The sequence below is a fragment of the Malania oleifera genome, chromosome 9 (genome assembly GCF_029873635.1).
Source record: "Malania oleifera isolate guangnan ecotype guangnan chromosome 9, ASM2987363v1, whole genome shotgun sequence".
Lineage (NCBI taxonomy): Eukaryota > Viridiplantae > Streptophyta > Magnoliopsida > Santalales > Ximeniaceae > Malania > Malania oleifera.
The window spans coordinates 58,555,603-58,572,023 of record NC_080425.1 but is presented as its reverse complement, the minus strand read 5'-3'; the positions used below and the strand labels follow the sequence as shown (position 1 = coordinate 58,572,023).

At 34.6% G+C, this 16,421-nt stretch overlaps 1 protein-coding gene across 1 annotated transcript; it reads right to left on the bottom strand.

Moving 5' to 3' along the window:
- Positions 1-496: 496 nt before the first annotated feature.
- Positions 497-2,128, bottom strand: LOC131164177 (36.4 kDa proline-rich protein-like). The gene has a single exon (XM_058121172.1). The coding sequence runs from the start codon at positions 1,452-1,454 to the stop codon at positions 723-725; it is 732 nt and encodes a 243-aa protein (XP_057977155.1). The 5' UTR covers positions 1,455-2,128; the 3' UTR covers positions 497-722.
- Positions 2,129-16,421: the final 14,293 nt, after the last annotated feature.

Here is a 16,421-nt window from a genome sequence, read left to right as displayed (position 1 = left end):
TAAAAATAATAATTTTAAAAAATAGTTTGCAAAAGCCATTAAATTGGCAAGACTGTTAAAGAGTAATAATACAAATAGAGATAATTCATTTTTTGTCCGAAATTCTTTTCCACCCTTTGTAAGGTTAGAACTTAAACATGAAATGTTTAACTATGCTCTAACTATGGAACCCAATGTCCTCATGAAAAAAAATAAAAAATAAAAAATATGTTGCTACCTTTGCTTGCTTTAGTAGATATTAGTAGTGTAGGATATCTACTATCAAAATTGCATAATTAGGTTTTCTTTACTGTATATCTACTATTAAAATTACATAATTAGGCTTTTTTCTACAGGGTATCTACTATCAAAATTGTATAATTAGGCTTTTTTTTTCTTTTTCTTTTTTTTACTGTACTACTAGATACACCAAATTGTACAATTTTAATTTGCATATGAGAGAGAGAGAGAGAGAGAGAGAGAGAGAGAGAGAGAGGGTGGGGGTGGAGTTGAGGCATGCAAGCAAATAGCATAGATTCATTAATTTATACCACCAGAGCTTAATTTCCCCAAACTCTATCTATATGCTGACCACATCAAATCAAAAGACCAAACCCTAATCACTTATTAAACTCGACCCAATACATTTGACCTTGTAAGTCCTTGAACTCCACCTATATAACTCGGCTTAATATATAGTAATACCCTATAATAATTAATAGAAACTGGACATACATACTCACTTAAAGGGGAGGACACACAAAACCAGGAGGAGGAGTCATTCCACAAGTTGCAATCACTTGAAGAGCCAGAGGGACGAAGATGTTCAGATTCAGAAGCTTAAGCCTTATGGTGGTGCACAGACAAACTGCCGCCTCAAGCTCCAGCAACCCTTTCAGCACCGGACAGCACACGTTCACCACCGGGTCTCCCAACCCGATGTGCACCAAACCTCCAAGCACGTCCAAACAGAGCCCTAATTTCAACGCATTGATCGGACAAGTCGGTAAAGTCGTCGCCGGTGGAGGAACAACGCCGCCAGGTGGGCAGCCTCCACAGCCGCCGTGGCCACCTCCACCCCCGCCACCACCTCCGCCACCACCAGAAGGGGGTGGGATTCTCACAGGCGGAGGAATCACGCCTCCCCCACCGCCGCCACCCCCACCTCCACCACCACCAGAAGGGGGTGGGATTGTCACAGGCGGAGGAATCACACCTCCCCCGCCTCCGCCACCGCCGCCACCTGAAGGCGGTGGGAGTGTCCCTGGAGGATTTGTCCCCGGGGGATGTGGCGGCTTCGTAGACGGTGGAGAGCCCCCACCGTGATGAGGTGGGCCTTTGGAGGGGGGATGCGGCCTGTGGGATGGAGGCCGAGGCCGCGGCGGTCTGCAGGGACCGCAACCATATACAGGCGGCAAAGCCATTAACATGCAAAGCTGGAAGATGAAGAACATGGCTTTCATCTTCAAACCCATTTTCTTTTCTTTCTCACCAATCACTCTTTTCTTCTCTCTTTCGTTCTTTAATTTTCTATGAGATTTTTTAGGCCCTTAACGCTGATATTTGTAGCTCAAACTTTGAGAGCTTCTCGTGAGCGGTTCACTGTCATCAGCCGAGAGCCAACAAGACCAGAAGGTGGACAAAGCTGCCAAGTATAGCAAATGACGACAGAAAATTTTGGGGGGATATGGGAATTGGACAAGGAAATTAAATAGGACAGCTTGGAGCATAGTTGGGTCATTGTGAATTTCCAAGCGCAAACTGTGACTGGTTTTGCAATTCAGTCAGCGGTGGAGTGGCGTTTCGTTTGTGGAGTTCCTCACGGCTTTCCATGGCTACCACCCTGTCTTTGTTTTCTTGTGGGTTTTTAATTAAAGGGGTTTGGGTCCATTTCCCTTTTCTTTTATTTTCTCGCAGTGCCTTTTGCGTTTCTGGGTTTCTCAAATTTCGTTTTGGTGTTTGGTTTGAGATGATATTGCATGATTTTGAGATAGCTACAGTGTACCCTTGAAGCTAAGATGTGATGTACAGCCAAGCATGAGGTCTCCTCTATTGTCCTTTTTTTCGTGTATACTGTTGGCTTGTAAGTGATGAAGGGGGAGATTGCATGGGGTCTGTATCAAACCAGGGCTGGACTGGCGGTCCTGTTTCTTTGAACCTTTTAATTGATTAACATTAATATATATGAGAACATTTCAGTCACTCTTCTCTAAAAAATTAAAATAAAAAGAGAACATCGTGTGATAAATGTGATGGTAAAAATAACAAGAAGGACAAGAATTGGCTGCACACTGAAACTGAGAGCAATTAGAATGGCATTAGCTATTTGGCTCTTAACGTGTAATGGGTATTTTTATTTTTGAAGAATTCTTTTTAAAAAGAAAAGGGGGCTTTTGAACTCCTTAATTAGGTGTCCTAGCAAATGGAGAATCCAACTAATAGTGCAATTTTTGGCATGCTTTGTTTTGCTTTAATTGCAATGCTTTGTTTTGCTTTAATTACAATTGCAGCTTTGCAATGACACGAGTTCACGGCAGAAAAGTTATGAAGGTTAAGACCAATCACACTGTCACAGCTACCTCTTCTCTTTTGAATTCTTCTCTTTCTTTCTTTTTTTCTTTTTTTGTTTTCCCTGCATCCAGTTGCCTAACATCACATATAATTTGTTTCTCATTGCGAAATGATCATCTACAATCAATAAATGTAATTGGTTCATTACTTTTGTGTCCAAAGGCAGATTTTTTTTTTTTTTTTTTCTTTTTCTAGGATCATAATTAGGAATACCAATTCTAACCAATATTATTCTTCAATTGGTAGAAGGGGTGGGCGTTTCCAACTATCTCTATATACTTATGAAGGCTAATTAAGACAGTATTGTTTAGAAAAATAACATTGGGTATTTGAAGCATGAATAACTTATTATTTTTAAGGTGATATTTTTCTCACTTGAACAAGCTTGGGATGAAAAAATAATGCAAATCACCCTCTATAATATCAACAAAGCACAAGAAATGCCCAGCCAGGCCAACTTAAGTGGTACGTACGACTTGTGATTTTGGTGACTCTAAGGTCACGGGTTCGATTCCCCCTTGGGGCATTACGTCGATGAATTACTAGGGGTGCATCAATGGATGAATGGCTTTCATTAGTTCAATCAATAATAATAATAATAATAATAATAAATACATGGAAAAAAACAAACAAACAAACCAGGTTCAAGGGGCCCTAGATTCCGATGGGCTAGTGTCCCAATGTTTATTGCACACTATTGGCTTAACAAGACTTAAATCTTGTTTTGATGATAAAAAATTAAGGATACTTAACATGTTTATTTAAATATAATTCTGGGTTCAAATGCTTTCATGTGATCAAGATCGAGTATTGGAAGAACTTGAATAAAACTTGAGCTAAAAGTCACAAGGAATGATGAAGTTGAAACATATTGAAGATGATATTTCAAGTTGGATATAAAAAGCAAGCCAAAGCATGAAGATGTTGTTCTTAAGGTAGAATTATCGTATATAAGTCCCATGTAAGTACTTCATAAATTCAATATTGATAAATGAAGCTCTTAGGACATATTATTAACTTAGAGACCTATTTTTAAATCATGGATATTTTTTTCATAAAGCCTCACTTACCTTTTCCAATATCAAAGTTAAAGTTTTGAAATCAATTTTTGACAAACATATAAGTTGCAATTAGGATAGGCGACTGATGAATTATCATCACACGACTGACATATTATTTTGATGAATTGTGAGCAAATAGAACCGACACAGGTGATTGACCTGTAAAGCATAGTCGATTGACTCTTCACTGTGTTTTCAAAATACGCTGAACTTAAAAAGCTCAAGAGATTGACCTTGGGGCATAGTCGACTGAGGTACATGTTTTAACTTTTAAACAACGTTGGAAAAGTTTCCAAAATTGATTTCTTGGGCTCCAAACTTAGAAAAAAATTAGGGTAAATGACAAGAAACTTTATTACTCTATATATACTTGATGTTTTCAAAAATTAGGGCAACTCAAAAGAACATACAAATCAAACATTCTGAGTTATCTTGCTAAATATCTTTCTAAAACTACTGTTGTGCTATTGCTGAAATAATCCACGAATTTCTGATCTATTCTACTAAAATTCTCAACTCAAAATCAGAACCCTGGTGATATTCTTATGAGCTTCATCTTCTATATTGTTTATTGAATGAAGTATACTGACTGAATTTCAATTTCAACTGAGAGTGTTTCTTGAACGAACAAAGTTGTTTCTTGGTTTCTTGTTTGTTTGACGATTCAAGATTATTGGATTGTTGCCCAGTGAGAGGGGATTCTCTCTAGAGAGGCGAACTCCACCTTTGAGGGAGAGAGATTATAACTTCACCTGATAACGAAATTGAGAAAAGGAAAATCCTCATAGCGTGTTGCTTAGGGCAAGGACGTAGACCGCTGGCCGAACCTTGTAAAAAATCTGATCTTCAGCTCTTCTTTCCTTAATCTCTTTACTTTATTTCAAAGATATAATCAATGTGTATGATTATTTGGTTGTTGAGAATTTACTACATATTGGAAGTTTTTCTGAAATGCTGATTTTGTTCATATTTGAAATCAAGAAACTATTTTGGATGTTTCATTGGATAAATTCTTAATATTGAAATTTGAGAACATAGCTGAGATAAACATTGTGTATTTAATTATCTTATTGAATATAAAATACAGAGTCTTTAAGATCAAACTTCTGAAAGTCTATCTTGATATTTTCATTGAAATATACAGCTGATCTTACATATTGTTTATCCATAGAAAAATTGATATTAGAAGTTTGGTTGTGATATTATTGGTATTGTGATTTTAATCAAGTTAAATTGAAAAGGCATTATGTGATTATAGTCATAATAAATTGAACAAGGTTATACTCAACTAAAGAGTTTATAAAGAAATTTTTGAAAACCCAATACAAACCCCCCCCCCCCCCCCCGGCGGGGGTCTTGGGAAGTACACCTTTCATCTCAATACAAAAAGGAGAGAATTTTCAGTTGGTGGATGGTTAATGAATGTAAATAAATTAAATAAAATCAACCAATCAATTAGATTAATTTTCTCAATTGGTTCAAATAAATAAAAATCAACCAATTAGTTAGATTAACCACTATAAATTGGTTTAAAATTAATTGATCAATCAAATTGATTGGCTATCCCTCTCTTTCCTTCTCTAGATAGAAAGAGATTTTTCATATTAAGAAAGAAAGATAGAAAGTGAGGTAGGGAGATTGAAGGATAGGATGAGTAGCTGGGAGCTACCGAGAAAGAAGGAAAAAAAGGCAAAAGAGTGAGCAAAAGGAACAAATTGAAGGAGTGTAGTAGTGCAAAAGTCCAAATGGTAGAATTCAAAAGCTTTGAAGGAAGTACATTGGGAAAAAAAATAAAAAAGAGAAGATCTAGAGGTTAGTTACTCTTATAACTCTGTTTCATTTTTGGTGGAATCATGGGTCTATTCAATAGCATTTTATAAGGGGTTTAAAATTATGATTTGTTAAATTGTTAATTAAAAAAAAAAAAAAAAACCTTAAACTGTGTCTAAAAAAATCCCCAAACAAAACTACAAAGTTCCAAGAATCGAAAGTCAAAACAATGAGCCCAAATTGTCCCAAAACAATTTCCATTTGGAATCAAAACTCCCTAAGCCTAACTTGAGTTTTTGACCCGGATCTGGAAACCCAGACCCGATCTAGGGACTTGGGTCACCCTGACTTGGGTCACCTTAAGCTTGGTCCAAGACAACAAATCCAAGGACCCAAGTATGACCTAACTACCTGAGCCTAGATCTACTTTGGCTTGGGTCAATTAACTCATCTAGGACCCAAAAACCCCATGCTCAGCTTATCTCAACTGGACCTAGCCCAAATACCCAAGACTTAACTTTAAACTCAATTGACCCAACCCATGTCTTAAAACCTAGCCCAAAAAGACTATGTCCCATCTCTCAGCCCAATCCTAGATTAGGCTAAATTGGGCCATACTCAACCAACCTTACCCAATCTACTTAGACCTAGCTAATCTGAGCCCACATTGGAACAAAACCAGCCCAAACTTTCAAAAAAAAAAAAAATGAAAAAAAAAACAAACAAAAAAATAAAAACAAATAAAATAAAATAAAATAAAATAAAGCCTAGAAACCAACTGCCCAATTTAGTTAAATCAAGTCCCTTTCCCATAAGTCTAACTCCCATAGCCTAAACATAAGTCCATCCTCCAACTAAACCTCTCACACCAACATGTCACCCCTCTAGAATTCAAATATATATATATATATATATATATATATATATATATATATTGAGCCACCCATTGGCTGCTACATGTTGCCACAGATGGGTGACACATGGTGTCATAAAGGTTTTCCCGCTTCTGCTTTATTTCCTAAATCGAGCCAACCTGGTTTAACCTGAGTCAACCCAAGGCTGACCATTGACCTGGTTTAAACTGGTTGAACAAATTTGACTTCCTAAACTGCTTCAATTCTTTTAATTAATATTATATTTCTTAATCCATATTTAATTCAAAAAAATTAGGAAAATAGAAAAAAATTGGGAAAATAAAGAAATAAAATAAAATAAATAAATATCCTTTGAGTCATTTTTTACTCATGGGACTTAAAAATAAAAAAAATACCAAAAATAAATAAAATTGGATAAAATTCCCTAAAATTCTTAGAAAATTGCAAAAAACAATTTTGAAAAATTCTAGAAAAAGTTTCGAACTTTGGAAAATTTTTTTTGGAGATCATATTTAAAAATTTGGTGCATTTGTGTGGTCATTTTATGTTTGTATATATTTATATATAGCATGTTTTGTGTGCATGTGCATGTGTGCAACCCGATGATAAAATAAAGGGAAAAGAGATACTTCATAGCTAATCACTTATAACAATTCTAAGAAGAGTTTATCTAGCAAGACTCCCTTCTTTGGAGGTCTTATTAGACATTCTCAAATCGCACTAAATTTTGCATTTTCTCTTGAAGTTTCAATGTTTATGGGATTAGGTATAGTTGATAATTACGGATCATTTGAGTCAATTTGGGATAGTGCATGGTTAATTAGGTATAGTTCGTAAAACGGGTGTCTAGGGTATGCTAATACCTTCCACTCACATAACTTTACTCTCGATCCCATTTTTGATAAAAATAGACTAAGACTACTGGTTTCTTGGCCTTAGGATTCGTCAATAGACCAATCAATGAGTAGTAATTAGGTGATCAAACTAATTGCACCTAGAAAAAAATAATAGGTTAGTGGCGACTCCATCGATCAAACCATCAATATTAATATCACCCATCGCAATTCTGGACCTCTTCTTCGAGGACATTGCAATAGCTTGGCGACTCCGCTGGGGACCCTTAGAGAATCGAGCCATTAATTAACTATGAATTATCAAAAATTTAAATTTGATGGTCATTCGATTTCTCCATGATCTTAATATTTTACTTGCATATATATATATATGATAATTTTTTATTCATGATTTGATTCTATATATGTGTGCAGTTTTTATGTTTTAGATAATTGTTATAAATGAATGGACAGGTGTATGTAGGGTGTAATGATGTGATGGAATTTGGGTACAAGCTTTTAATTTTTTTTGTGAGCACACACACTTTCACACCTCTTATACTCAACATTTGCCCTCTTAGGATTAGATATGATAGGAGTGTAGTAGCATTAGCTCCTATGAGACATAAGTATTCAAGGGTGCATCACTTTGCAAATTTGTACCTTATCAAAACCCATTGGGGAAGGATAAGAGGCATTCTGAGGATTTTTATCAATATAAATAGAGCCTAAACTACACATACTTAACTCATTTCTTCTCCTAGGATAGAGCCTTAAAGAAAACCTGTAATCAATGAATCCACCTGGGTTGGGACAAAAGCTTTATTCTTCTCGCAGACTTCATCCATTCTTCTATTGTATATCATTTGGAGGTTACTATTTGAGCAATAAGGGATAAAGTGGTGTTATTAATCCTAGGAATACCGATGGGTCTCTTACTTTGCAGTGTCAATTAGGATTAATAATCATGTTAAATTGTAACACCCAAAAATCTCACTTAACACAATAGTAATAATACGTTTATTCACATATAATAACACAATATCTATGATACCACAATTGTGACAACCTGAACCCAAAAAGGGGGTCCCGAGTACATTCTTTCCATAACATAATTTATATGCATACAACAAAAGCAAAAAAACCATTCATTCCATATGTACAAGAGTACTACCTCACAACCATTACATCTATCGTACCCAAAATTCATATTACAACCCAGAAAACCCAAAACATCAAATATAAATAGACTAGTATCCCATCAACACTCACCCTCAGCGAGATCGTCTAAGTCTCGTTCTGGAGCTCTTAGGTTCGATTTCCTATAGGCCTTAAAAAGTTGATATATTTATTGGGGTGAGACACTTATCAGTAAGACGGAATAGATTATTATTAGTGTGTGGTTAGCATGAGTTTCAATGAAATCAAACACATTCATTAATTTACTTCATCTGACCAACATGGCATTTGTAAAATATAACTCTCACCTATACAATTGAAAATACATATTTTCCTTCACAATATAGTTTGGCTCAATAAATAACACCACTTACATAAATTCACTTATATGCGTAGAAGAACCACCCTTTTTGACTAACAACATCATAATGCATAACCCCTATGATCGGGTTGTACGGTCTGAAGATTAGACTTAGTCTTGGCTAGCCCACCACCAAGCTAAGTTAAAATACTTTGTCCGCAAGTCCGATTTGCCTACCGCAACCTGGTTCGGACTCCAAGAGGGTACACAACCCTTCTGTGGCCAAATTGACTTTTCATTACCAACACTCTCAGAACAATGTGGCTGCACTAACTCATTTACTAGTTATGGTACTATGCTCCCATTACATCTAGTCCTTAGGTTCTTAAACCAAATAATGCAATTTAAGTAATAAAAACAGTATCATGATCTCATTTTCTCAATATACATCTCACATTAGTATTTCCAAAAATTCACAACTTGGTATAAAACTGTCATTTCACATTTCACAGCTCGGTATAAAAATGTCATTTCACAATTCCACCGCATTCCCAATATTTCCATAAATCAGTATAAAACCACATTCTCATTGTATAATACCATAAAAATTTTCATATTCAATTATACAATAAAAATAAATCATTCTCATGCCACAAAATTTGAACATTAATTCGTAATACGATAGACTACCCGAGAAAAATAATTTTTTGCTGAAAGCTAAGTCTGATCATCTCCATAATTTTATTTAACTCAAAATATATATTTTTTGGGAAACAGAGATGATTGACCTACTCACTTTGGTTTCCCCCAAATCCGTATAATAATTAAAACTGTCAATTTCATATGCCTAAATCATTCAGAAAATCATATACAAAATTCACAAGTCCATATACTCAAGTTTAATCGGTTCAAATTTGCGAAAAAAGCTAACATAATCTATTCACTTTACGTGTTCCTGAAAAATAGGCCTACCACGCTCATTGGAACAAACCCAAGGTTCCCTAACGTAATGAAGAGAAGACCGTCAGCAAGCTGAGAAAAGTGAGAGAGATGACCGGAGGCCGTGCCGGAGCCCTAGGAGGCCTTAGAAAGGAGAGAGACGCGTGGAAGAGAGAGAGAGGTGACCGAAAGAGTGGAACCCTAGCAAAGAGAGATGGTGGAAGAGGAGAGAAATGAAATGAAATGAATTTAAAATGAATTAAGTTCTATTGATAAATTCTTAGCCCAGGACAAAATCATCGATGGTTTTCCTAAGATTTCTGAAAACATCGATGGTTTGGTCTCAAACCAAAACTTTCCTGATTAAAATCGTCGAAGGTTTTCCTAAGTCTTACGAAATCATCGACGGTTTGGTGTTGTACCAAACTAGGTTCTTACATCCTCCCCTCCTTATAAAAATTTCTTCCTCGAAATTTGTTAACTCATACTTGTCATCACTCTTGGAATTACTGAATCGACCATTCGACTTTTGGAAGAGTCAATAGCCATCCACATAGTGGTCGCGTCCCAAATTTATTAATAACTCTCACTTATGGTGGAGGAATACCTTGGTTACAATAATAGTCTTTGGGAGATTACAAGTAATCAAATAAAATTCTCCCAAAACCAGTCAAAACACAAAACCCAAAACACATAGATTTACAATCACTCAAACTTAACAAGATAACCTGCACAAAACAAATTACATTCACAATCAAACTCTTAGCTGAACAGCTTCACTTACCTGATTAGTGTTGGGCCTCGTCGAATAACTGTGGGTATCTTTGATGTATTTCCTCTTCTAATTATCATGAGGCTTCCTCAACCGCATGATTATGCCAAAGTACTTTCACCAACGATATCTTCTTGGTACGCAATTTTTGCTCCTTCCAATTTTGGATCCGAACTAGCACGTCATCATATGATAAGGTGTCACTCACTTCCAATGACTTGTAGCTTATCACATGCGAAGGATCTGGGACATGTTTTCTCTGCATACACTACAAGAAAACTAGTTTTTAGTGATGGAGGTATTAGTGACGGTTCGTCACTGAAAATGCAGTATTAGTGATAAATTTCAAACTGTCACCAATACTGCACTTTTAGTGATGAATTTCAAACCGTCACTAATACCTCTGTTACTAAAAACTAGTTTTCCTGCTCAAACCATTGCAGAAAACCACTTTTCGAGTGAAAACTCTCCCAAGAAAATATTAGCGACGATTATTGGGATATTAGTGATGGTTTCTCTGCATCACTAAAATGAACTTATTAGTGACGGTTAATAAACAGTCACTAATAACATTGTACTAGTAGAAAAAATCAACTATATTAGTGATGGCTGGGAAATTCGTCGCTACTAGTCGATTATTAGTAACAGTTCCTAAAAAGTGTCACTAATAGTGTTTTATTTAAAAAAAATAAAGAAATGATTTATTTAACAATTATTAGTGATGGTTGGGAAATTCGTCACTACTAGTTGATTATTAGTGAGTGTTTTATTTAAAAAATAAAGAAATATTTTTATTTAACTATTATTAGTGACGGTTTAGAATGCTGAAAGTTGAAGTGTAGTCCCAAGAGGGGGAGTGAATTGGGTTATTAAAATTTTCTTTTAATTCTTTTCAAGAATTCTTAAACCACTTGTTAATTAAGAAACACACAACAAAGTTTATTAAACACTTAATCAATCCATAAACCAAAACACAACACAAGTAATCAAAACTCAACCAATCAATCAACAACTAGTGTATTGAACCACCAAAGACTAAATCAAGATATAATATGCAGCCTTTTGGCAATTCTCAGCTTTTGCAAGAATTCAAGATATTTGCTTGTTTATAGCCATGTGAAAATATGTAAGCCTTGTATTGATGGATTTGATTTCTCAATATGAATTTTAACACCCCTTCCAAGAACTTGGGCTTTAAACAAACTTTCAATTAATAATTCTTGGGTGTTAACCAATCAACATACTCCCTAACGATTTTCGCAATTTATATTGATCAACCAACGTACTTCCTTTCAGTTTTCGCAAATCCCAAAATCAAATTAATCTTTATTTTATTTAATATCCAACCCACGCAGTGTATATGATTAGAAATTAATTTCAACTAGTTAATATAATCTGGGATTTAAAGAGAGTAAGAAAGAAGAGTGACACCACGTTTTTTACAAGGTTCGGCTTATCCCCAGCTTATGTCCTTGCCTTTGGCCAATACCACCAAAGGATTCCACTATATTGTTCCTTTTCGGGTGGAACAAACCATTACAAGTGATACCCCACGCTTAGATACTCCTTCAGTAGGCTAGAGCAACGCCTCTCCAAGCGATACCCCACACTCAGTCACTCCTTTACTAGGCTAAAGCAACGCCTCTCCAAGTGATACCCCACACTCGGTCAATGATCCAATAACCTAGAATCGTCATGAAACAATAAATAATATCTGTATACAATAATACTCTCACAAAGAGTAGATTAGTATAATTTCAAACTCTATGTACTTCAATATTAAATATCAAAGTGAAATACAATGAAGCTCAAGTAAGAATTCACCATGTTCTTTCTAGATGAGAATTAGCAATCCAGAACTCAATAGTAGGATGTTCACAACTTCATAAATTCAGTAATTCAGTTGTATAAAGAGTTAAGCAAAAGAGAGCAGCAAGATAGCAAGATGTGCTTTCAGCTTTTGAAACAGATTTTTCAATTCTTTTGTTCTACGTATTATTTGAATTGCAAAACTATGTATTTATAGGCTTAGAAAAGTAATTTTATGTTGCCCAAGATTACTTGGAGTATCCCCTAAGTTTTCATAAATTTTGGGGCACAAGAAACCTTTATTTGAAATTTAAAACATTTAAAATTTCTAATTGTTAACAGTGTTAGGATGACTGAAGTATCGAATTCAGTCATCTGATGTTCCTTAACACACTGACAAATTTGAACTAGACACAGGGTCAGACGACTGAACTGAGGGTTCAATCTTTTAAGCGTGTACTGCCTCTTGTGTATTCCTTTAAAAAAAATTTCAGTAGATTAAACTAATTCTTCAGCTTTCTGAAGAAATTCTTTAGTAGACTAAAGTAAAACTTCAGTCTTCTGAGGTACATCTTCAGTCTTTTGAGGGTGCACCTCAGTCGTTTGGGTAGACCAAATATAGATTTTTCATTTTCATTTTCAAAAATTCTTTTTGCTCTCTCACTTTAATTTCTTATAAAATATTTTCTGGGGTTTTAAATAAGGTCTCCAAGTTAATAAATAGCCCTAGAAGAGCTTTCAACATATTTCCATAAGATATTTAAAGACAAAGTACTTACATAAAGACTTCTTAGGACTTTTGACACTCTAAGCACTTAAGTATTCATGTTTTTCTTTCCACTACAAAATATAAGGTTATTAGTGATGGTTCAAAACCGTCACTAATAATCAGAAAATCGTCACTAATAGTATTAGTGACGGTTTTGTGAGTATTAGTGACGGTTTTGAACTAGTCGCTTTATCTATCGTTGCTAATACTTATTAGTGACAAATTTTTGAAACCATCACTAATAATAGAGTATTAGTGACGGTTTAAAATCGTCACTAAAAAACCTAAGTTCGTCACTATAAATTATGCACCGGCTCCATAAAAAATCATCACTAAAGCCATAGTATTAGTGTGACAGTTTTAAATTCATCACTAATGCTCTATCATTAGTGACAATTTGAAAATCGTCACTAATGCTCTTTTATTAGTGACGGTTTGAAAATCGTCACTAATGCCTTATTATTAGTGACGGTTTGAAAATCATCACTAATGCTCTATTATTAGTGACAGTTTGAAAATTGTCACTAATGCTCTATTAGTAGTGACGATTTTCAAACCGTCACTAATATTGCTCACATGCAACTATTAGTGACGGTTTGAAAACCTTCACTAAAACACTTTAAAAAAAAAGGCAATTATTATTAACGGTTTTGAAACCTTCGCTAATACTTAAATTGGACAATTAGTAGTGACGGTTTGAAAATTGTCACTAATATTTTTAAATTAATTTTTTTTCCAATTATTAATTTCTGTAAAAGTCTGTAATTACATTTTCATATACGTAACATTAAACCATAATTGCTAAAAAATTCATAAATTATTCAAATTTCAAATTCAAATTTAAATAAAAATACAAATAGATTATACAAATTCAAATTCAAATACAAATATATTATATAAACTCAAATTTAAATACAAATACATTATACAAATTTGACAGTGAGAGACCATGGCAGCATGGGCAGCTATGGTTTACTGCAGCGTTATCCTCAAGGGCGAAGTTCTCGAGTAATAAGGCTCAATTTGTAATCTAGGGCCCAACTTCAAAATCCTCGACCTTGACGGTGATGGAGCAGACGACGAGGTCATAGAGGGTGTTGAAGGACAATTGGGTCTCGAATGACAGAGAAGGACGATGAGGCTGTGGATGGTGGTGGCTGCATCAACGATTCTTTATCTAGTTTACCCAGAGTTTCTTTTCAAAATTGATTTGAAATGCGATAAGTTTGCCTATGTAGACAAAATGAATTTTAGCCTTTCATTTGATAGGTTGTCGCTTATAGTTAAGGTATGATTTAAATATTAATTTTATTTCTCTTGAAGCTTGATGCCCTTCTTGTGGATGCAATATTAATGACCGCAAGAAGGGCATCAAGATTCAAGCAAAATAAAACTAATATTTAAATCGTACCTTAACTATAAGTGACAACCTATCAGATGAAAGACTAAAATTCATTTTGTCTACATGGGCAGGCTTATCGCATTTCAAATCAATTTTGAAAAGAAACTTCGGATAAACTAGAAAAAGAATCTTTGATGCAGCCACCACCATCCACCCCACTATAAGAGTACCTGAACCTCCCGATTCTTACATCCATGTCCATCATAAACTCCAAAGAATAAAGTGGAAGCATCCGGAATAGGATATGCAGCATGCTAGCAAATCAAATATTCATAATCAATAACAAAACATTCATACTATTAGTTAAGACCTTTAACATGAAAGATCGAAGTCTCAAGTCATAATCAGGATATCCCTTTTAGGATAACAAGAAAAAAATTTAATATAATTAATGTAGGAACTATGTTGTAGGTAGCTTATTTATGCATTAGTTTGCATATTTGTAAACCCGAGCATGGATTAGTTCATCTATGTACAAGGAATCAACCCTTTAGTTAGACAATCTCTCACACTTATTCATAAGTAGGGCTGATATTTTGGGCAACTATTTTAGTAACCGGTTTAAAAAAGGTTTACCTAAACCTTGTTCATCTCAAAAAAATAAAATAAAAATAATAAATAATATTATTTTAGGGTGCCCAAAGTTTGACTTCTATAAAGGAAATGTCCCTAAGCTTAGTTACGAGCTACAAAATTTAACTACCAACTCCTTTTCTAACCATTATTTTTCTTTATCTTAAATGTTGTTAATAAATATGCTTATTAAAGTATTTTAACACTTAAAGGTATATATTAACTTGATAGTAATTTACTTTTTGTCTCATTAAATCATGATAATAGTTGAAATTTGCAGACTCCTTAAGTTACTTTACGGATTATTCATTGTTCGTGATAACTTCATTAAAAGAAGATTGTCATAATCTAATAACAATTATTTATATTACAAATGATATCAATACTCTCAGAATAAATATATTAACAATTATATGGAGTATATTAAAACTTGAAAATCTAAAGACCTACGGACTTGTGGCATCACAAGCTCTGACTTTTAACATTACTCATTCAAACCAGTTTTACAAACTAGACGCACTAGAGAAACAATCGCCCTAAGTGCATTATACTTTGAAACCTAATTGACATTTTCAAGGATGTTGCTTCAATTATAAGGACTTTCTTTTTGACTCGTACCTCTCAAGGTTAAATTTTTCAAGACATTTATAACATATTAGGTGTTCTAGTCAAATTATTTGAAAGCCTTATTTTCAAGTTATCTCAATTTGTTCTTTTTTATCAACTTGTGGGCCCAGATGTCGACCATCATTAGAGGAAAATTTTTAAAAAATAAAAATATATTTGAGTCCCAGAACCAATAAACCAGCCAAAATGGAAATTAAAATCTGGAAAAACTAAAACTTTTAGAAGGACAAGATCCATACCTGGAAGAAATCATGTGCGTGGAGATCTAGAATTGAGTGTCGCACCATTCTCTCTCTCTCTCTCTCTCATGGTATAAGCTCTCGTGACTGACGAACGAAGAAGGTGGATTTTCAAATCTTCCATGTTGTTGAAATCAAAAGAATCCAAACATCTAACGATATGCAGACACATAACATAGAATAATCAAAAATCTAAAATCTAAAAGCGATACACAATAGAGGCAGGGACACACAGACATAGACAAACCTTTGCTGATATCGTTGACATTAACTGCAAATGCACACCTTTGCTGCATCCAAACAAATCAATTGGAAAAGACCCTTCTACCTGCGCAGATCATGCAACATTCTCACCCCAAAAATTATATTATTAAATCTTTTTTAAATTCGTAAATTTAAATTCAATTCATGAAATTTATGTTTCTAAATATTATCTATTAGTATGAGTGTATTGTATTGATGGAGCCTTTAATCCAGGACTTGGATTTCCACAAATAGTGCAAAAAATTGAGACCAAATTAAGGGGGGGGGGGGGGGCAACGAGGCAATTCATTAATTCTACAATGGTGCAAACTGAAAAGCACACTACAAGGTGAACACAATTCTCAGTCATATAAATATAATCATTAATTCAGGTGAATATTCAGGCATAATTACAGAAGAAAAAAAAATGATTACAACAGGGCTTGCGAGGTTGTGTCCACTGTGGAAGGTAAGAACAT

What these genes read in the sequence shown, in the direction of transcription:
- LOC131164177 (XM_058121172.1), bottom strand. Translation starts at nt 1,454, where the DNA reads ATGGGTTTGAAGATGAAAGCCATGTTCTTCATCTTCCAGCTTTGCATG.